Source organism: Macaca mulatta, chromosome 6, assembly GCF_049350105.2.
Source record: "Macaca mulatta isolate MMU2019108-1 chromosome 6, T2T-MMU8v2.0, whole genome shotgun sequence".
NCBI lineage: Eukaryota > Metazoa > Chordata > Mammalia > Primates > Cercopithecidae > Macaca > Macaca mulatta.
In genome coordinates this window covers 124,546,826-124,570,967 of record NC_133411.1, presented here as the reverse complement: position 1 = coordinate 124,570,967, position 24,142 = coordinate 124,546,826, and the positions used below count along the sequence as shown (strand labels likewise).

The window sequence follows — 24,142 nt, the reverse complement described above, 5'->3', positions numbered from 1 at the left end:
TCTGAAGGGTCTAGGGTTTGGTCTGTAAGGAGCAAACATGGTGGAATTCCTTTCTAGATTTTTCTGGGCCTCGAAGTCTGGTTTTTGCGGTACATGCCAAAAAAGAAAGGGCAGGGAGAGTCCACTAGCCTCGGTGACAGTTCCCCATTGTGGTTTCCCCTCCTCCACCCTTCTTTGCGAGCTCCTTCCTTCTGCCGAGCGTTATCCCGCCACATTAACCCCTGACTCGCAGCTGGACCGCCCCGGCCCGGAGCGCCACATCCCGGCAACGCAGCAGCCCGGCCGGCCGGGAGTGGCCCTTCGGGAGCAGCAGGGCGGGCGTCAACAGCAGTCAGGCCTGGCGAGAGGCGACCTCCAAGGGCTGAGGCAGCGCGTCTCCAAAGGCGTGGGGTCTCTGCTGCCCGCGACCCACACGCGTCCCGACTCCGCAAGCGCAGCGGGGAGCAGGCTGCTGTGGTCTGGAGGACTGGGTTGCGGCCCGCAGTGTAGGGGGCGGCCCCAGCCTCTCGACGCCTGGGACAAGACGCCCACCGCCTGGGGCGCTCTCTGGGCCAGAAAGGAAGACAGAAAAGCCACGGGCTAACCGTGGCGGCGCTCGCCTGCAGGCAAGTACCGGGCACGCTGGCGGGGGCCGCTGCCGAGGGCGCGGGGTGGGCTGGGGGCCAGGCCGCCAGGGGCGCGGGGTGGACTGGGGGCCAGGCCGCCTGCGCTACCTCCCCAGCCCACCCTACCGGACGGCGCGGGTGCTGGCGCTGCTGTCCCCAGTGGGGGCGGGCGAGCAGGCAGGCCTTTCCGTCTCCTGGGTTACTCTGAAGGGAAAATCCGCACTGCTGTCTGCCTTTTTGTTTCATTTTGACTAGAAAACCCATTTTCGAAAATACACCTCAGAACCATAAGCAAATAGCCCAGAGTCTTAAATGCTCTAAAGGCTCTGGATGAGCCCCTGCCAGGCACACTGAACCAGTGCTGGAGGTTTTGGCGTGGGTTTTTCCTACTTGGCTTTTTGTCCAAAGCTAATTTGGATAAAAATAGTTTGACTGGCAGTTGTGAGCTATTTTTCAGTATATTAGGACCTCACCAGCTTTCCATGGTAGTAAACTTTTTTTAAAAAAAGAAAGTCTTTTAAAATATTCTCACATTATTTTTTTAATTTATCCTTTTAATTTTGGAAAGCAAGGGTGAGAAAGGCTATATGATCTGGAGGTAAAAATACACCACTGTATAGAGTTGAAGTGTTATCCCCTGAACCCGCATTGCACGTCTACAAAGGAGAAGAACTTGTCCTTCTCCAAGTGTTTAGTATTCCTTAGATTAGTGTTTTTCAAACAAGCCTGATGGGAAGACGCATTTGGGACTTTTGTTTAAAATGCATCCCCCCTACCTCTGAAAGTTTAATTTGGTAAGCTTGATTTCCAGAATCTGTATTTCTATTTTTTTATTATTTAATTTCATTTTATGTTCTGAGATACTTGTGCAGGTTTGTTACATAGATAAACGTGTGCCATGGTGGTTTGCTGCACCTATTAGCCCATCAATCCTTACATTTTAATATTTTGAAGTAGTAGGTTGGTTATCAATGGAGTTAAGCCACTCCATTTATATTTCATTCAAGTCAGAAAATAGATAAGCAGATATAGGATACTGACACCTGCATTTGAAGCAAAGTAAATGTGACATGTACATCTTACTGTATGGAACTTGAAGTACAAACCATGTTTACACTGTTGAATCATGCACACCTATCTATCTGTTGAGTCATTTGTTCCTTATGATATTCTTAAAATGTATTCATTTAACAAATATCTGCTGTTAAATCTTTTGTCTTTAATCCCCCTAGACCACACATCCCATTCTAGGTCCCACTCCACTACTTTGCTTCTTTTTATAACAAACAAACAAAAATCGTCTTTGAAAGATTTACCTCTAAGTCTCCATTTTCATTTCCCCTGTTTCTTCCTACCCCCTCTCATCTGAGGCTTTTTGTCCCCATTACCCCCTACATGGACCTGACATTGCCAATGGCTGTCTTGTGAAATCCCGTATCTGTGCACAGTTCTTATCTTTCCTGACCCCTCAGTAGCATTTGATCACTCCCTCCTCCTTAATAGTCTTTCTTCTTCACTAATGTTCTGCACTAATATTCTTTTTTCTTCACTTGGCTTCCAGGTCACCACATTCTCCTGCATTTCATTCTGCTTCTTTGTGTCTCCAGGCTTCCCCACCAGTAAATCTTAGTATGCCACAAAATTCATTTCTTGGCCATATTTTTCTAGCCATACTTTCTCCCAGGACAATTTCTATCCCAAGGCATATTCCTTGGCTATAAATAACATCTATCAGCTAATGACTTCCAAAATTTTATTTCTAGCTTTACTGTTCTTCTGAGCTCCAGATGTGTATGTCCAGCTGGTTACTCAGCATTTCCATTTGGAAGTCTGATAGGCATTTAAATTTAGTATGGACAGACAGAACTACTGATGCCACACTCACCAAGTTCTCCCTCTGTCTCCCCTCAGCTCCCTCCCCTTATCTCAATAAACAGCCTCAGTTACTGCCATTCAAGTAGGCCGGAATTCTAGGAAATTACTCTTGACTTCTCTTTTTAGGTCAGACCCCGCATCCAAGCATCCAGCAAATTCTGTTCATTCTATCTTGAAACAAAAGATCCAAATCTGCCCACCTCTCCGTCTCTCTGTAAGCTAAGCCACAGTCCTACCTACATGATTGAGAAGTCTCTGCCTCTGCCCTTCCTCCTCTATAGTCTTTTCCAAACAGCAGTGATTTTTGTCATACATACTCAGAACTTTCATTTCCCTTCAAAACCTTCTCATCAGAATCACAAAAAACAACAACAACAAAAAACAAACAAAACACACACACACACACACACACACACACACACACACAGACTTACAATGGCTTTAAAGCCCTGTATGATCTAGTCCCTGACCACTTCTCTGAACTTATCTTCTGATTTCCCTCTCACCCACTCCACTGTAGTAACACTGATTGTGCTGCTGTTGCCTTTGCCTGCAGCAGGTCTCTGCTAGACCATTGCACACTGTACTCCCTCACTTCTCTGTTAGCATGCTGCCTCAAAGGTTACTGTGCTATTGCAGCAAGATCTGTTTTGCTGCTGGACTTGTGCGGTAGGTTGTTATTAAATACTGAATGCTACTCTCTAGTATTCCATGAAGCTTATGGCACCTTTAAAACATTGTTGGTTGCTTGAGTTCTCTAATATTAAAAATGCACAACTATTTTTCTTTTTAGCCTAATTTTGATAAGATAGACAGTTTGCCTTTAAATTCTGTGTTTTTATAAAATCTCTTCCCGATTTGGAGATTTGCCCTTTAACATCAGTTTTCATTTTTAGATACAGAAAATGGAAGAAAAATATCCAGTTCACTAAAAGGGATATTTGGTGGGGGCCAGTTACCCCCTCACCCCCACCAATAGGGGCAATGGGAAATAGGAAGCAATAATCTAACATTTGGAGACTCTTTGAATGGTACCAGCAACAGGTAGTTTATGGGAAGAAGAAAAATAAAGACTCTTGTTCAGAGAAGAATATACAAGTTTCTAAGTTCTGCAGTGACTAAGCCAATATCAGTTGTCAAGATTTTATAAGATATTATATACATTCAACTTTTTTTTTTTTTTTTTTTTTTTGAGACAAGGTCTTGCTGTGTTGCCCAGGCAGGCCTTAAACTCATGGGCTCAAGCAATCTTCCCACCTCAACCTTCCAAATAGCTGGGACTAGAGGCACATACCACTGCACCTGGCTCCAGTTCTCCCTTGAGGACTATGTAGAAATGAAAAACAATATTTTCATCTTTATGAAGAGGTGTAGCAACTAAAAGATTGTTTAATTTATAATCCTTATTTCTCATTTTAATCCCTAGGAACTGGTTCTGTTATCAGTAGCACAGGTACTATTGCCCCTTCTTTTAAAGGAAAAGAAGAAAATTCCTTCTCATTTTAGAATTAGGATTTAAGATACTTAAATAAATATTTCCAATATGAGATTAAATAAAATAAGTAGATTTGGAATATGGAACAAAGAGAAGAGTAGGAGGGTTAAGCGGAAGCTAGGAGTGAAGTTACTAATAGCATCAAAACACCTGCCATAAGCTTCTGTCTATTGGCCAGAGCGCTCATTAATCTGGAGCTTCCTAGCAACTGAGTGAAGAGATAGGGTCCACAAGATGAAAAAGCAGTGCCCAGGTAAAGATCAGATAGAAGCATTTTTTAAACATTGACTTGCTCAAGGACCTGTTTTAGATACTATGAAGATGAATGTTCTGTCTTCTGGTACTTAAGAAGAGTATTGGAGAAGCCCTATTTGGTTTAGAGTTAGCAAACCCAAGCTCTTGGAATATTTGCATATGAATAAAAAACAGATGAAATAGAGCTACACCTGGAGATAGGCTAAACTCATTTGGAATGTACAGATAGAGCTTGTAAGGAAGACACTTACCAAAGGCGTTGGAAAAGATATATATGTATAAGGAAGTTACTATTCAGATGGAAATCAGATCGACATAATTGACATAATTGTTGACAATTACTGACATAATTGATATTTATAAAAATATAAAGCCTAGAAAATGAATTTTTATTTACTAAAAAACTATTTTTTCAGATTGATCATCGTTTGAAAAAGTGAACATGTATGTGTCTATATATGTACATGTGAAGAACATATGTGAGTTCTTCACATATACATACATGAAAGAATACATATATACACACACATTTATATATTCTTATGCTTATACCATTCACAGAGTATCAATGTTACTTTTTTGGTATTCACTTGGCCCATGAACAACACGGGTTTGTATTATGTGGGTCCCCTCATATGTAGATTTTCTCGAACAAAACATGGATCAAAAATGCAGTATTCCAGGATTCAAAAGCCACACATATGTAGAAGTTACTTTTCGTATAGGCAGGCTGTGCAGGCTGACTGTGAGACTTGAGTATTCTTGGATTTTGGTATATTCAGGGGTCCTGGAACTCCTAGAATCAGTCTTCTCTAACCTTAAGCATACCAAGAGATGACTGTACTGCATTTTGTTTAACAAAGCTGAAATCGTATTCTGTGTACTATCTTATAGTCAGTTCTTTTTGCTTTAATTACATTTCATTTTCGTGTCATGAGAAGCATTTTCTCATGTCATTAAAATTATAACATTCTAAACATTTTTAATGGTTTAATAGGATTCAGTCATATGAATAATGTGACATAGTTAATATTGTCATTCCCCAGTTTGGGGATATTTTGATTTTTACCTCCAGTGGAATTTTAACTAGCTTATGACACTATGTACAAGATCTCTTATGATAATAAAATATAGTCATCTAACTCACACTTCAAATTTGCAAGAAAATATCTCCATAGATTTCATGACAGGAGAAAGCTAAGCCAGTTTGAGAAACTGACGAAAAGGTCTGTCAACCTAGATAACAGAGAGAGAGGCTCTCTAAAAGAAAGTAATATTTATTCAGAAATGGGCATTGCAGTGGGAATATGTGTTCCATAGTAAATTGTGTGTACTCAGGGAAGTAAAGGCAGACAAAAATTTTCAAAGTAAAAATGAGGAGGTTTACATAATTGTTTTGAGATATTATTTTTGGCTTGTGGATAAATAACAAGGGTGGCACCAGTCTGAAGTTGGACAGGAAGTTGCTGGGCAGATGTTCTCGCAGAAGTACTTTTTGTATAGGACTGTGATGGCATTTGTGCAAGGTTCTGGTTTTTGTGGAGACTTTTTTTGATAATTCTGGTTACTAGGCATATATGTATAAGAACCTTTCCTTCATGGCCTTCCCTGGCTCTGATTGTCTGGTTTTTTAACACTAGTGACTCGATTTTGGTTTTGACAACTCTCACAGACCCATGAAGACCCATGTGCAGGGAGCCGGAGGAACAAAGTGGAGAAAAGCATGAGATGGGGTTGGAGCTGAAGTAGTCAGGCTATGCAGGGTATTATTTGTCATATCAAGAAATTTTTATATCAAGCACAGTAGGAAGCCAATGCAGGGTTATAAATGGGAGTAAGTCAAATCAGATGTTTTGAAAGATCATCCTTGCTGTTGAGTGGAGAATGGATTAGACTGACTGAGAGTAGGGGACCAATTAGGAGGCAACGCAGAGACCAGGGTAGAGACATTGATCTAGAATGAAAATGTGGTAGAGAGGAAACTTGAAACGATTTGAGATTGTCTGTTAGAGTTAGATACACAGGACTTGGTGATCACTTGGAAGTGTAGGAATAGGAGAGTAAGAGGAAGGCGTCAAGGATACCCCAGGTTTTGGGTCAGAACAGGACAAATGATAATGCCATTTACCATGATGGAGAAGTCTGGGAAAATGAGGTCCAAGCTACCTTCCAGGTCAGCAAGTAAGACAAATTAAGAGTGCTGTGCAATACATATTATAAGGGATGTGAACCAGATATTATGGATATACAGAGAATGAGTACTTAATTTAACTTGGAGATAAAAGGAAATGCAATCCTTGAGTAGTATCTTGAATCATAAAAAGGAGCTATTCATGTTGATGGTTGGGGAAGGGTATATTCTAAGATGGAACATGGAGGTAAGACATGACATTTGGGGAAACTGTAAACAGGTGGATATTAGAAGTCTCAAGAGTAACATGGTAGGAGCAAATGTTATGGATAAAAGGAGAGATTGGATCATAGAGGGCCTACAATGTTATTCCCATAACATACAGTTTTTCTTGAAGGCATTAGCGTATTATCAAAGGGATCTTTAAGCAAGAGAAAAACAGGATCAGTTTTCCATTGCAGAAAGATCTATCTAGAAATGATGTAAAGAGGAAAGAGACTGGAGGCAATGAAACTAGTTGGATATTATGGGAATCTGTAATCCTCTAAGGAGGAATAATATAGGTCTTGAACTAAAGCATAGGCAGGGAATGGAGAGAATGGGAAAAGAGACAGATATGTTTAGGAGACAGAGTTATTAGCAGGACCTAAAGTTTAGTGGGTGGAGTTGTGGGGAGGGTTTGTTTGAATGGGTGAAAGAATATGAGAATAATTTCTAGGTTTCTGTCTTCATAGGTAAAGAGGATATTAGTATCATTGACCGAGGCAGAGAAGATTGAAGAGGAAAGATTGATTGACTGATTGATTGGTTGATCCAGCTGTCTGTCCATGTGTCCATTTACCCTATACTTATTGAATGCCTATTATGGCCCAGGTACTATTAGCTTGACCCAGTAAGCAAACTCTGGTCAACAGAGGGAATGACTGTACCAAGCCCCGTTTGATATCTATCACTCATATTAGTTCTTGTGGCCCAGTCTCCCTTGGAATCATGTCAGAGCCGTGTGCAGAGTCAGGGGTGCTACAAACCTAGAAAAGGGAGTGCTGTTTGGAAACAAGTCACAGACTGAATTGAGTCTGTATCTGTCATCTCAGATGGGGATGAGCTTGTCTCCTAAAAAAATCTCCTAAAGTCATGATACGCCTTTAGCCATCATTTATTTCAGTTTATCCAATTGTGAGTCAGTCCTCCTCCTCCCAGGCTGCAAGGGTATTTATGGTACCTTCTTAATGCCAAAAGATTTCACCAATTCCTAATTGCCTGCTTTTGTATCCTCTTTTTTCTGTGGTCATTTCCTGAAAGTACTTTTAGCCAAAACATCTATATTTTTTTTCTAACAGGTCTAGCCACTGTCACTTTTATGTAGACGTTATGCATGAAAACTGTTTGCTAGAAAACATTTTGGCACACAATATAAACACCTTGTCAAGCTGCCATTCAGACTGACGAAAACTTAGTAAGTTGAATAATTTTGTATTTCTTGGCTAAGAGCCAGTGACAGAACTTAGTCTCCTAAGCTGACTGATCTACTAGCAAAAAATGTATAACTCTGCTATTTGGTATTTAAACACACATGCTTACATACATTTGTTTATTTAAAATTATAAAAAGACATCTAAGACAAACAGTGCTCTCATGGATTGGTATTGCATAGGAAAGCACACAACCATATGTGTGTTTGGGTGTATGTGAATATGTATGTATACATACACACACTTTTAAGCAAGCATATGCAAAGATGCACATATTCAGTGTAATTTTAACACAGAATTGGGATCATACTGTAAGTATTGTAATATATTTTAATTTGATCACTTTTAAAAAAATAAGTAGATAATGTTACAAAGGTCATTTTAGTCAGAGGAAACACATTTCAGGCATGGATGAAGTTACAGAGCTGAGAAGGCTGAGTATCCTGGCAGAAGAGAAAAGGACCAAGCGTGATACTCACATTTTTGAAAAATGTTTTTATATAGTAATAACATAGAACACAAAAGTGCATAGAGCAAAGTATATAGTTGAATAAATAAATAATCACCCATGTAACCATTTTCTGACCTACAGTCATTTTTCCCAAAGATTTTTTCTTTTCCCCGCTACTCTGCAGTACCTCTTTTGTTGTACATCAAGTGTCCATATATGTGTGAATCTGTTTCAGAGCTCCTTATCCCATTCTATTAGCAATTTGTCTTTAACATTTTGCCGTATTACATTGTCTTCATTATTGTAACTTTATAGTAAGTGTTGATGCCCGATAGAGCAAGTCCTCCCAACTTATTCTTCCAAGTGTATTGACTATTCTTACCCTTTATATTTCCATAGAAATTCTGGAATTGAACCTGTAAAACTCAACTTAAAAAAGTCTTGTTGAGATTTCGATTGGTATTGCATTGAGTCTATATATCAATTTAGAGAGACTTGGCATCTTTACTATATTGAATATTTCAAATAATAAACATGATATATATGTGCATTTATTTAGTATTTTCCTTTTATATTTTATCTCACTAATATTTCTGCGTGGAAATCTTGCCCCTTTTTTTGGTTAGATGTATGCCCAACTATTTGATATTTTTTGATCTATTGAAAAATGACATTTTTTGTAATTGTATCTTTTATGTTTGTTATTGGAATTCAAAAATACATTCAAATTGTTTATGTTGACCTTATTATATTCATGTTCTTGCTAAACTTGCTTATCTTTTAGTAGTTCTGGTAATTTTTTAGATTTTCAGATGATAGAAGACCCTCTTATTGCCAGTTTGCTAAGAGTTTGTATAATGAATGGATGTTAAATTTTATCAAAAGATTTTTATTTTTAATTGTCAATGTGATTAGTTACATTGATTTTTTTTTTTTTTTTTTTTTTTTTTTTTTTTTTGAGACAGGATCTCATTCTGTCAGCCAGGCTGGAGTGCAGTGACAGGATCTCGGTTCACTGCAACCTCCGCCTCCTGGGTTCAAGCAATTCTCCTGCCTCACCCACCTGAGTAGCTGGGATTACAGGTGTGTGGCACCACACCTGGCTAATTTTTGTATTTTTAGTAAAGATGGAGTTTTGCCATGTTGGTCAGGTTGGTCTTGAACTCCTGGCCTTAAAATGATCTGCCCACCTTGGCCTCCCAAAGTGCTGGGATTACAGGCATGAGCCACCACACCCAGCCACATTGATCAATTTTTACCTGTCAGATCAACCTTGCATCCCTAAAATAAACCCAACTTGGTTGTGATGTATTTTCCTTTTTATAAAAAGGATCCATTTTTCTAATATTTTGTTTATGATTTTTGAAGAAATCATGAGTTAGATCTATAATTTTCGTTTTTGTAATATTCACATCAGTCCTTGGTGTCATGATTATGCTGGCTCATAAACATGAGTTGGGGCATTTTTCCTCTTTTTTAATCTTCTAGTTTTATTATTTTTTTCTTTACATATTTGATAGACTCCCCTGGCTACCATTTGAACCTGGAGTTTTCTTTTGGGGAGATTTCCAATTATGAATTTATATCTTTAATAATAATTGAGAGAGAGGATTAGGAAGAATAGCTAGTGGGTGCTGGGCTTAATACTTAGGTGATGTGATGATCTGTGCAGCAAACCATCATGGTACACATTTACGTATGTAGTAATCCTGCATATCCTGTAAATGTACCTCTGAAGTTAAAAGTTGAAGAAAAAGAATAATTGAATTCAGGTTATTTCTTCTGTGTCTGTTTTGAGAAGTTGTGTATTTCTAGGAATGTGTTTATTTCATCTCAGTTCTCACTTTTGTTTATATATGCTTGGTCATAATCTTTTTATTACATTTTAGGGTCTGCAAGATCATCACTGAGATCCCATTTTCATTTCTGACATTGGTTATTTGTGCTTTCTTTCACTGTGTATATGACTCTAGATTAGCAGCTATTTTCTTTCAGCACGTTAAAGCTATCATTTCTCTTGAGAAGCATTCTTATTGTTGCATCTTTTAAGGTAATCTATTTTCTGTTGCTATTTTTAAGACTTTTTTCTTTGCTATTGGCTCTTAGCAGTTTTACTGTGTTGAAGCTAGATGTGGTTTTCTTTTTATTTTCCTTGAGTTTCATAGGACTTTTTAAAATGTGTGATTTGATGTCTTTCTTTAATATTGCAGAGTCTTCACATTATCTCTTAAATTACTGCTTTGGTTTAATTCTCTCTCTTTTCATTTGGGACTCCAATTTACATATTTGTTATACCTTCTAATTGTATAGTTGTCCTGTATAGCTTTTACCTGCTTTCTTGTATTTTACGTTCTTTTTTTTTTCTCTGCCTTATTCCGAAGGGTTTTTTCTAGCTTGTTTTCTAGTTCGTGAGTTCCTTCTTCTGCTGACCTAATATAACGATAAATCCACCCATTCAATTCTTAATTTCAGTGACTATATTTTTCAGTTTTAGATTTTTTTTCTTACCTGCCATGCCTTTTTAAGTTTGTAGTTATCTGACAAAATTCTCAATCTTTCCTCCCCTTCTGCAATCATAGTTATTAATAAAAGTTTGAAATCTACATAGATTTATTTCTGTTGTCAGCTGCGTTTGCTGGTTTTCTTGTCTTCTTCCAGAGAGGATTTAATTTTTGCTTCTGCCAGGTTCCTGGCAACAGTAACAATCTGTGATCACTTTAATCTTATTTCAGTGATGGGGGTTATTAAAAAGAATGCTTCAATTCCTGGGAGGATCAGTCTGCTTTTAGATCACCCTTACACCTAGGTGTAGCCTTCAGGGTCCCAACCCAAAGCACGTGACTGGAATCACACTTTTGTCTCGTTAGCCATGAGGGGCTGTCAAAAAGCACAGCACCAGCTTTCTTCTTCTGGACTTGAAAAATACTCTAGGGGGAAAGTTGTCTCTGGGTTTCTATCTTCTGGATTTGTGTTCCATAATTCTTCACTATGTCAGTAGTTCTCTGATGCTTCAAGCCTCTTTTTTTTTTTTTTTTCTGTTTTGTCTAGCTTCTCTAGTTATCCTCAGCAGTAGCATTGATCCAAATTACCTAGTCCACCAGTACTAGAAGTGGAAGCTTCCAATAGCCACATTTTGATATTTGAGAAACAGGCCAAGAAAGAGCATTTAGTAAAGGAGACTGAGAAGGAGGAGATGCGAGAGAGACAGAGACATGATGATATAGTTAAATGGATCTTGGAAAATGCCTTTCGTGACTTTAAAGCCATAATAGAGAGTTAGATAACTTTTCATAGGAGTTTTTTCCTCTTTCCATTGTAGCCTATATCTTTGGAAGAGAAAGATAAGATGATGGTTCTAAAGGGAAAGATATAAAACAAGTACGACATGCAAGTAAAAGCAGGAGAGCAAAAGTGAAAACAGAAGAACCTGAAATATCTTAAAGAAAACTGATTGTCAGCAGCTGAGACATCTGTATACATCTGTAGCTAATAGATAGGATATGGATGGGTAATAAAGAAAGTGAACTTGAGTTTTTAATACAATGTATCCCCTGAAAGGATTTCCCTCGTTAAAACAAAAACCAAACTAAAGCAATTTAGAAAATGTACATTAATATTGCTTTCTGTCAATGAGACAACCAACTTGTACAGAAATTTCTGAATCCAGGTATGGGAAGCACTATGGAAAGTTTTCATATTTCATTTCTTGATAGATAATGGTCCTTTTGTCTACTTTGTAATCTTTTCCGTTTTCCATATTATGTATAATGTATATGTCATATTTATATTCACATAACTTTTTCTTTTTTTTGAGACAGTGCCTTGCTCTGTTGCCTAGACTGGAGTGCAGTGGTGCAGTCATGCCTCACTGAAGCCCCAAACACCTGTGCTCAAGCGATCTTCATGCTTTTTAAATTTATTTATTAAATGTTTTTTGTAGTCATGGGGTCTTGCTATGTTGCCCAGGCTGGTCTCAAACTCCTGGCCATAAGTGATCCTCCCACCTCGACTTCTCAAAGTATTGGAATTACAGGCATGAACAACTGCGCCAGACCCTATATTCACATAGTTTTTTAAAAGATGTAGCATAATTGATCATTTTGAAAATCCAACAAAATATATTTTGATTGGTTACTTTCTATTCTGGTTGAGTCAATGATTTATATAATAGGGATGATCAAAAGCTATCTGTTTGGCTGTCTCTCTAAAGCAACAGAATTCTGTCATATCTTTGGAGCTGTCTAATTAATTTATTCATTCAAAAAGCATTTCTTGAATGCTAACTATATGCTAGGCTCTGGGAATACAGTGACGAATAAGACAAGTTGATCCTTGTTCTGATCGAGTTTACAGTATAGAGGGAAAGATGAGAAACTAAGCAGATAACCATACACATAAATAATTAATTCTGATTAGTGCCATGAAGGAAAGATACAGAGTGCTAGGCTTTGATAGATCCCGTAACTCTAACCTTTCTAATGCAAGCTCTAATAGCTAAGAATGAAAAGTATAGGTACTGGCTTACTCTAACTGTAAATAAATGCCAATAGGTAATATTTGATATTTGATAATCCTTTTATTTAGGCTGGGCCTTTGCCATCCTTATTGATTCTCTGCAATCCCCCAAAGAAAGAAAACAAATGACAGCTGATTCTCAAGAATGTTATTTCAATCTAAGATCAAGATGGACTCAAATTCTACTCATTCTGTTCCTGAAAATACTTATTACCCTAGATGCGATTTTTTAATATTTCCAGTGTCTAAGAAGTCTAAGAATAGTCTACATGTTTCTCATCTGGCTGGCACAGATCTGTTCTATTGTGTCCTGACAGCTCGGCAGAGCTTGGCACACTCCCGTGCTGTAGTTGAGGAATCAGCAAACTTTTAGTAAAGGGCCAGGGAGTAAATATTGTAGGCTTTATGGGCTATATGATTTCTGTTGCAATACTCAACTCTGCCTTTGTAATATGAAGTAAGCCACAGACACATACATCAATGAAGGGACATGTCTGCCTTCCAATAAAAATTTATTTACAGAAGCAGGTGGTAGAGTGTGTTTTGGATGTTGTATCAATCACAGTTTAGTTGTGAACAACAGAATCTACTCTAGCTAGTTTAAGTAGAAAGGTATGTATTATGAAATATTACAAGATGTACAGTATTACTGGGAAAGTTGAAGAACTGCACTCTAGGTTGAGTTTCTAGAAACACCTCTCAAAGCCACATAACAGATTTGTCTACTCGCCTGGGGCTTTTGGCACACTCAGAAGCCTCCTGCCAAATCAGGAAGCAGCTAGCTCCTTAATTACACCAACTCTACCAGAATCGTAGCCAGCAAAACAGGTGCTTCATGTTCTACCTCCTGGCATATTTAACTCAGACATGTAAGTACATCCGATTGGTGAACTTAAATTACATTTAGGAAACCTAGCATCGAGGGAGTCTGGGAGATAAAAGTTTTTAGTACTTGTGGTACATAAAGTACAGGAAGATACAGTAAAAAGAGACAGGAATAAATTTTGGATGAACAAATCTCTAGTAGATACTGCAGCAGATCCACAGAACACCCCTTTGGCTAATTAACGTCATGGACACCCTTCTTTTCAAACCTAAACTTCTAGACAACAGCAATAGCTGTAATGGTATGCTATCTCCCAATATGATGCAACTCTCCTTCATATAAACAGAAGTGGACTCACCCTCTCTCTAAAAGGTACAACCTGAAGTCCCATAGGTCACTGTATCATCTGTAATATTCATCACAGACATTATCCTGTGACCCAGCACAGTCAAGAGTTAAGTGTCCCATTCCTCTTCAGAAAAGGAGCAGTGGTGGAGAGACAGAGCTTACCCAGTGCCCAAGAGGATAAGACCTTAATTCTAAGAAGCTTCTACACATGTATTTCACCCTCTTTCTCTTTACTAGCAAATTCCCTTCAGTTTGTAAGCATTCCAAGTATTTCTTCTCTTAATGAAAGCCTCTCCTGGCCCTGCATTTAGTTGTGTGAGTATTGGCCTTTCTTTTCTCTCTCAGCCAACCTTTTCCTCTGAATGTCAAGGTGCTAAATGCAGTGGATGCTGACTTCTTGGCAGCCATGGGTGCTGACCACTGCTGAAGCCCTCTCCTCCCTTGGCTTTCAGATCCCATTCTGTGTCTGATTTTCCTGCTACTCCTGGGCCACTCCTGCTCCATTATGGGCCCCTCACCCTGCATATGCTCTTCAGTCATTGATTCTGTCTTTAGCTCTCTCTCCTCTCTTTTCACTACCTATTCTCAGTTACTCACATGATTTAAACAAGCACCTAACTTGTATCCCCAATCCAAAATGCTCTTTTATGCCCCAGACCTACATGTCCACGTGCCTACTGGACAACTCTTGGAGGCCATGGGCACGCAAGCTCCATAGGTCCCAGACTGGATTACTTGGTCATCCCCAACCCACTTCATCCTGATTATATTGCTTTTCTCAGTGAATGGCACCACCATCCACCAAGTTACACAAGGCACAAGCTTGGAAGGCATCCCTGACTCTTCCCTCTCTGCCACCCCCATTACCTCCTACATATCTTTGTCTCCACTATCACTTCATCTGTTTGGGGCTCTGCTTTCTCACCTATACTATTGTAGCAGCCTCTTAACTAATTGTTCTCCCAGTCTAGCATCTTCCAGTCCTGTAGCCTAGTTTCTTTGCAAACCTAAACTTCCAGACAACAGCAATAGCTATAATGGTATGCCATCTTCCAATAGAATACAACTCTCTTTCATATAAACAAAAGTGCACTCACCTTCTCTCTAACAGGTACAACCCAAAGTCCCATAGGTCACCATATCATCTGTAATATTCATCATCAACAATTTTAGGACTACTTTAACCTGCATCAAGTCAGACCAGATCACTCGTATTTAACACCTACCAGGGGCTATCTGTCTGCCAGCATGATGAAAGCCAAAGTCCTGAGCAAAATACCTTAGGTTCCTTATAAGGAACCTCTTTTAATCTAGTTTACCTTTCCCCTGCTCTCACTTCTTTCCCTTCCTCTTCTACCTCCTCCTTCGTGGACTTGAGCCATAAATATCTGGTGCAAAATGATTCTAACATATAGTCTTTGCCCTCTGGTACCTCAGTGTTTTTTCAAGTGCTGTTTACACTGCCTAGAAAATGTCCACCTGTCTTTGTCTTGCAAGTGTGAAGTGTCCCCTGCTGCAGATGGCCCTCCTGAGTGCTTTCATGGCACCTGATACGCTGAATAAAGCACCTGTGCAGTGGGTCCTAATTGTCTTATTTAATTGTCCTGGCTTCACATCTCTAAAACCTAGCATGTTTGGCTGCAGAGTGAGTTTCCAACAAAATATTTATTAATAATAAAACATTAACAAAACTTATTAATTGAACACAGGAATCTTGATTTTACAAATATTTGCCACAAGATGGTGCTGTTCAGATATGAAAGAAAAAGGCTCCCCAAGGCTGAAGGATTCAGTACCAGATGCAATTACTTTAAATATGTTACAATTTTAATATTGCTACATTCATCGGTCACCATACTTGACCATCATAAGCATTTGAAGTCAATTAAGTACTGTCTTTCTCTTGAATTGTTTTCTTTCCTTAGCAGCTGGGGTACCCTCTCTTCTGGTTTTCCATCAACCCATCAACCTTCCTGACTAGTTCTTTTCTGCCTCCTTTGCTGGTTCATTCTGTTCTATTTTGTTTGTCTGTTTTTTTCCCAACACTCTACTTTTATTAATGGTTTTATTAATGGTTTATGAATTGCATGTTGTCATAGCAGTAATGGGTAGAAGTGACTAACAAATTGCCATAAATCATAAAATAAAGACAGATCATCAACTATCCAAAAATCATTTGTAACATGATACAAATAAAAAATCACTGCAGGAATAGTTAATCTTAATAATAATGACCACAATAACTCCACCTTCATAATGTTGGCGTGCCATAGGGCTCAGCCTTTCTTTTTGTATCTGTACTCACCTCCTTAAAATCCTGTGTAGTCTTTCATGATCTTATATTGTCTTTTTCAAATACTATCTATACAAAGATAAAGGTCAAATATGCATCTCCCCATTGGACCTTTCTCCTACACTACAGACTGTATATTCAATGCCTAGTCAACATCATTAGCAAATCTTCTCAGTTCTACTTTCAAAATATGCCCCAAATTTAGCCACTTCTCACAACTTTTGCTACTGCCATCCTGGTTCAAGTCATCATCATGTTACTATTGGGTTTCTGCAACAGACTCCTAACGAGTGTTCCTGCTTCCACCCTTCCCTTCCTGCCTTCTATTCGCAATGCAGCAACCAAAGTGATCTTATGAAAACTAGTCAGATCATGTCACGCCTCTGCTCAAAATCCTCCCCTGGCTTCTCCTCTTGCTTATCTCCTTCTTGGCTACCCTTGGCTCCCTCCAGCCCCACGGCACCCCTTTGCAGTTTCTATTTTTTCCTAATAGTGTTTGGATCCTTGATTTGTCTCTAGCCTCCCTTTTTTATCTAATTCTGTTAATTTATCTCATCTTTGCTATTTTTGTTTCATTGATTACATATTCTTTTTAGTACCTCCTAGAGCAAGGGTACTCAAAGTGCTTGTCCATGATAATCTAAGACGCATGCACCAGAATGTAAACCATGCTGCTTCCTGCTTTGAGAGTGTCTTGCTAGGAAAAAAAATGTCAGCTGAACTAAACAGCATAATTAGTGATGTAGTTGATTTACATCCTGGCACAATCTGCTTATGTCTTCATTGGTAAGAAACAGTTCAGAGACTGGCATCTTGTTCGTGGACTACACTTTGAGTAGCACCATCCTAAAATGTAAACATTTGTTGTATAAATTTTTTAGCTTCTTTGTTACATATTTAATAGCAATAATAGCCGCTAACATTTATTGAGTACTTACTATGTGCCCAGCACTATTCTAAGCCATTTTGATCTTCATAAACCCCTAAGGATAGGGACTATAATTATTTTACAGATAATGAAATCAAAGCAAAACTATATTGATTAATTTATACAAAATCACAGTTATTTTATAGCAGGAAGGGGATTTACACTCAGGCAGTCTTATTCCAGAGTGCATAGTCTTCATGAAATGGAATTTTAAATCTGTTTTTGTATGCTATGATTCTTCTTTATATTCTTTTATATTTCCTGTAATATTTTACATATTTACCATAGCATATTTGCCATTTTTTTTTTCTTTCATTCCTCTTCTGTTTAATATAGAGAATTCTACTGGGGTCCTCTTTTGCATAAATATAAAGTGGATACATTCTGGACTCTCCTTCCTTCTTATCTCAGATAAGATCTTCCCTTCAGAACTTTAGTTTAAGGGCACCATTTGGATTGCTTATGTTTCTTCACATTCCTGTTTCCTGAGGGGATGGATATGATTCACTCTGTTGGGCTTTGGTGAATAGTAATTGGTAGTTTTTGTCTTATGTCTTTTCTGGGGCAAGGGATAGAGTTGGGGTGTCATTCTATCAAGTTATAAGTTTAAAAAAAAAAAAAAAAAAAAAAGCTTAGCCCTATGGAGAGCAATTTGACCAAATGAATCACTGTTCCAAATGGAAATCCCATTGGGGGAATTGTTCTATAGACAAACTTGCGCACATATGAAATGCTTTTTGTACAGAATTATCCATTGCAGCATAGTTTGTTCTAGAAGTAGACTGGAAACAACTCACATATCCAAGAACAGGGAATGATTATGGGATAGCCACATGCTGCATGATTATGTAGTTGGAAATAAGAGGAAGTTCTCTATGCGCTGTTATGGAAAGCCCTGCAGATATAAAGGGAAAAAGCAATGTATACTAATGTTTATCTATCCACTGCTGTTTGGCATTTATATGCCATGTATACGTATGAATAATGATACTTTTTTTGAAAAGAATAACAAGAATATTCTTTCAAAATATTCTTATTTTGAATTTTGGGACATTTTTGAAAAAAGGAAAGAAAAATAAGAATATATGTTCATAGAGAAACAGTGGAAAGATGCAGGAGAAACTGATAAAAGTGGTCACTAGCAGGAGACCATGGGGATAAGTAACAGAATGGATGGAGACACACCACCACCTTTTTTAAAAAAAAAGTAAATGAAAATGTATATACATACACATTTTAATTTTTATGAACAGTGGTCTCACATGCTTCTCCCAAGTGGCACCCTCACTCTCCTTCCATTTAGCTGAAGTAAGGAGGTGAAACCTAAATTTTTTAAGCCTGGTGTTCATTGTTCTGATGGAGGAGGACTTTAAAGGAGGCTTTCCAGGATTCCTTTGGCCAACTTCAGGTTTCCTTCAGCATGCCATGCCTTTCCTTTGTTCCAATAGAGCCCTTTTTATTGATGGAGTTAATCAGCCCACAGTGAAGCACAGTCACGTCCTCTCACTTCCTCCCAGCCCTGGGAACCACACTGCAGTAATGAATCCTGACCATCTCTCCATGTCTGAGTCACAGTGATGTTATGAACAGCACAGCTTTCCACAGCTTGTTCCCTTGGCAGTCTCCTTACTCCCTCCCTCCAGATTAGAAGGTTATAGTGAAGTTTTATAGACATTGCCACTAGCTTTTTTCTCTAGGTGTGATTAGGTGGGTGACACTGCTTGGAAGTTGGAACAATGCATCATAGATTTCTGAAGTCTTTTGCTCTTTTTTTGCTAACTGGCATTTAAGAAAAATAAGTCGAAGTTGTAATTCTTTGTTTTTATTTTAAAAGATTTTGTGATCTGCCTTGACACACTATCTTACCCTAGAAGTTTTTCATATTCTTTATAAATGGCTGTTATATTCCTTCAAAGCACTTGTCTGTACCAGCTAGTGACTAAGATAATGGTGTTGAATTCAATGATAAGTGTAGATCATTTTAACTGACAGAAAATAGATGCTTCTGGATGGTTTAACAATTGTTTTCTCATTCAGGGGAAACTTCTTTCTGCAACTTTGCATAGCAAAAATTTTTATAATGCAGGAACAAAAGTCAGCAGTGAATCCTAATCAGTGAAGAGAGTCTAAATTAATTTGGTTTTATTATTTTGGATGTATGTATGTCACATTTTAGAGTTATTATGCCTTAGAATACCTCTCGGTAACTAGCACAATATACCATGGAGCAAGAACCTAAAGTACAGACAGAGTGAATGACAGGGAGTGGTCAGCAGTTTCCTCACTAGTCAGAGGCAGCTGCAAACATTTTTACTCATATACATTAGAATGAAATTCTCTATGTTTTTTTCCTTGGTTTTCGTTCCCATGACACTTTTCACCACTTTTGTTGAACAGTTTCTTCTAAACCTGAATTATTTAGGCATATGTAGCCATGTTACTTATGTTGTTATGAATGTTATAATTTCTTCTTGAGGTCTGGCCTTTGCCCATAAAGAATAAGTAAAAATGCTCTGGAATATAGCCTGTGGCTCATATTTGAAAATATGAAACCTGTATTTATATATTCTAAATGTTGTCTTTTGATAAAAGAATTCCCCTTGAAACTGCCTGTTTAGGGGGTTTTATTAGGAATATTGCCAACGTTTTCTGAAGAGTTATTTAAATTAGATTCACATAGTGTACTTTTCTTTCACAGTTGATCTGGTTCTTCCACTCTGAATTTAGAATTTTTTTTAATAAAAGAATGAGTCTAGGCCAGGCGCAGTAGCTCATACCTGTAATCCCAGAGCTTTGAGAGGCTGAGGTGGAAGGATTGCTTGAGCCCAGAAGTTCAAGACCAACCTGGGCAACATATGAAACCCCATCTCCTCCAAAAAAACAAAATTAGCCAGGTGTGGTGGTGTGTACCTGTAGTCGCAGCTACTCCAGAAGCTGAGATGGGAGTATGGCTTGAGCCTGAGAGGCAGAGGTTGCAGTGCAATAAGTTGAGATCACACCACTGCACTCCATCCTGGGCAACAGAGCCAGACCTTGTCTCAAAATAAATAAATAAATAAATAACAACAACAACAACAAAAAAAAAAACAAGAATTGAGTCTAGACTATAATCATTCTTTGTTGATTTCACTGGAGAAAGTCTCAAGTCTTTGTTTCTAGAGTTCACTTCCAAACTGAGATGTTAATTTTTCCCTAGGTGAATAAATATATTTTCTTCAGTAGCTACAGAATTTATTGGAAAAAGATATTTCTTACTTTTCACACACTCTTATTATAATTTATTCTCCATTAGGTTCACCATCACCATAATGCCTGACTCCTGACAAACAAAAAAAAGCTCTGAACCAGTGAATCCTGGACATCATTTCACTTGACATTTCGGATTTTCCGTTTATGTTAAGTCAGTAGAGATGCTGCCAGTCATTGTTAGGATATTTGTGTTCTATTTTGTTGGTGCTTGATACGAAATATATTTATGCTTAATATTTGAATATTCAGTTTCTTTAGATTTTCCTGTTTCTAGTCTGCATGGTAATTTGATAATGGAGAAATTAGATTTAAACTGCATAAAAAGATAGAGTGGTACCTCTCACGAAAATACCAGCGTAATTTATTTCAATCTGGAGGTTTGTAGTGCTAATGTGACGCCATTTACATTTTCCAAATATCTCCTATTAAATTGGACCCTTTATTTAACATACCCTTCAGCTGCCTCTGAGAGCCCTTGTGAAGCTTACAAAAGGCTAGTAGTTTAGCTTCCCAATTATCTGTCATTTATGTAGTTGGATCTGTCTATTATAATCTTTTTGAGCTTTTCAGGTTGAATGAAACTTTCCATTTTAAATGTTTTGATTAAATTTATAATATTCTTCTGTTTTGTTACTTCTTTTAGATTGAAAAGAAATGCTGAGAAATACATAAAGTTTTCCTCTTCTGCCTTGGATATTTATAATGGGTATCGGGAAGTCTAAAATAGATTCTTGCCCTCTTTCTCTCTCTTGGGGTAAAAGGCACAGTGTGGATACAAGTCCAGGATATCATGAGTCAGATTCCAAGAAGTCTGAAGACCTATCCTTGTGTAATGTTGCTGAGCACAGCAATATAACAGAGGGGTCAACAAGAAAGCAGGAGGGAGCTCAAAGCGTGGAAGAGATGCTTGAAGAAGAAGCTGAAGAAGAGGTGTTCCTCAAATTTGTGATATTGCATGCAGAAGATGACACGGATGAAGCCCTCAGAGTCCAGAATCTGCTACAAGATGACTTTGGTATCAAACCCGGAATAATCTTTGCTGAGATGCCATGTGGCAGACAGCATTTACAGAATTTAGATGATGCCGTAAATGGGTCTGCATGGACAATCTTATTACTGACTGAAAACTTTTTAAGAGATACCTGGTGTAATTTCCAGTTCTATACATCCCTAATGAACTCTGTTAACAGGCAGCATAAATACAACTCTGTCATACCCATGCGGCCCCTGAACAACCCCCTTCCCCGAGAGAGGACTCCCTTTGCCCTCCAAACCATCAATGCCTTAGAGGAAGAAAGTCGTGGCTTTCCTACACAAGTAGAAAGAATTTTTCAGGAGTCTGTGTATAAGACACAACAAACTATATGGAAAGAGACAAGAAATATGGTACAAAGACAATTTATTGCCTGAGACGAAACATATAACATGTGGCTGGGTCCTGTTTTGTAAACCAAATGATTAATCTTCACTTGAGAAAGCAGTTTCTAGGAAATGTTTAAATAGAAGAGAGTCTTAGTCTTAAAGAAACCTATGGAGCACAAGAAAGATAAATTTCTGCAGGACAATCTATAAAATTGTGGTACTTTTTGATGTTTCGGTAAACTTGACATTGTCAGTTTCAAGGACTTTTCTTTCACAATTTTCCTAGTTCAGGGATATGAAAAAGGAATTCTCAATCCATATTCCTCGTACTGAACCTTGAACAAGAACTTGTATGACAGACGTTTTTAAAAATGTGACAACACTTTTATTCTCTGAATTTTGATATCAAAGGACACAGAAAAAAAATGGCCCCAGGAGATCTGATCACACTTCCTCCTGAGACGCGTCTCAAGGATGTTGCAATAAGCTTTTGGGTACTGTCACCTAGAAATATGAATTGCCAGAATAGAACATTTAGCATATTGAGTGTTGATGCATATGAAATCAGAAATAGATGTGAGAATGGTGGAACTTTCTAAAAGAACCCAGTCAAATGTATTTTCTGCTGAAATCTGCATATTCAGAGGCATTTCCCACCACCGATTCACAGCCCATTTGATAGTGTGGTAGTCAGGGACTTCATGGAGTGGTGTTCGGACATCCCCTGGGGCTTAAAGCTCTTCATATTAGTCATCATCTGTAACTATGGCTTTATTTGCAGAGCTTCTAAAAGGCGTATAATTGTGTGAGTGGCCAGATACTCACTTTTAAAATCAATAACCTCTCTTATGGAAGCTTTAAAGAAGTTTCCCTCACACACAATCCTCTTCTCAGGAAGTATTTCTCATTTAGGTCTTCAAAGTAGCCTGACTGTGTGCATGTGTGTGTGTAATGGGTTATTTGTAAAGACTTTGGATAGAAGGAGATGTATTTTATTACCTCCTGTTCTAGAGCCCCATGCTTCTAACAAGCCAGAGAGGCCCCAAACAGGATTGTTTCTTTTCACCACAGCCCTTCTGCCCATCTGAGACTGAGGGAGTATCGTCCACTTGCGATCAGGGATGGGGTGGAGAATGAGTCATGTCATATAATGAGAAAAGCACTCTTCAGGATCATGAGACCTGGTTCTAGTCCAATCTCTGCCACTGAGGATGAATGTAACTGTGGGCAAGCTATTTACCCTCCTTTATATGTGAAATGAAAGAGTTGAATTGATGGATCTCTGAAGGCCTTTGTCCTCTATGAGGATGTGAAAAACTAGGAACCACAAAAGGGAACAAGCAAAAAAGTTCGGATTTGATAAAGTGATATATAATAGTTGCAGAAGGCTTTATATATGCTTAAAATGAAAATATCTTTTTTGTATATTGACAGCATAATTGATTTTTAGTGCTGTCATTACACTTTTAAAGTCACAGAAAAAAATATACATGCTTACTCAGGTTTTCTTAAAAATAAATGTTTATAGAGATCCTTGAGTAAAGACATTTTGCTTAATTTCTTTCTTCTTATCCCCACTTGTATATCCCCTACCAGTACTGGGATCTGCACACATCTTTCTGCAGTTACCTCTTCATAGCCATGAACCAAAGCGTTCTATGGGGAGCATGCAAGTAAGTCAAGCCTCCTATTCTGTTAGCACTTACTAGAGGAGGAGATTGTTTTCATTGCATGGCGACATTTTCTTAGCCTTAGTGTTCTGATAGTAGCTGACTACTCACTTCTCTTTTTCAGTTTTCATAATAGTATTCATTTTTTTGCCATAATGCTTCCTGTAAAGCCAATTTTATATACTAATAAAACATGAACTGCCCACTCTTCATGTCTGCCAAACTTGGGGCAATTGATGCTAAATGGTATTTTTAAAATAAATGTTTTTATTTACTCTTGACTAAACTTGTTTATTTTCAACTCCAATGAAGATTGTGGAAGAGTGTTTTGAAATGAAGCATCGATTTGTACTTCATAGCGTACCAGACACAATGTCTCACCCAATTTGGAGTTCCATATTTTTTTATGATGAAGAAAAATGTTAAGTGCTGAATTATTATATATGTTGAAATTATCAATTGTAACAAAATAGCTAAACTGAGGATGAAAACAGGTAAAGGTGTGGGCTTAGTCATGTGTTTGTGTGTTGTGTACATATGTGCATGTGCACACACACATATCTAAGTGCATACACATATCAGGAAATCTGGGAAATTTTGCACCATGCTGAAGAGCTTTCATTTTGAGTACTCTTTGGGCCTTATTGCCCACCCTGGAGCTTTACAG

General features: G+C 38.2%; 1 protein-coding gene across 1 annotated transcript; it reads left to right on the top strand.

Annotated features, from left to right (window-relative positions):
• Positions 1-211: 211 nt before the first annotated feature.
• On the top strand, positions 212-23,756 carry TICAM2 (TIR domain containing adaptor molecule 2). Its single transcript, NM_001195501.2, is given in 2 exon segments — positions 212-605; positions 21,087-23,756. A coding segment is annotated over 1 exon segment (708 nt). The 5' UTR covers positions 212-605; positions 21,087-21,145; the 3' UTR covers positions 21,854-23,756.
• The last annotated feature ends 386 nt before the right edge of the window (positions 23,757-24,142 follow it).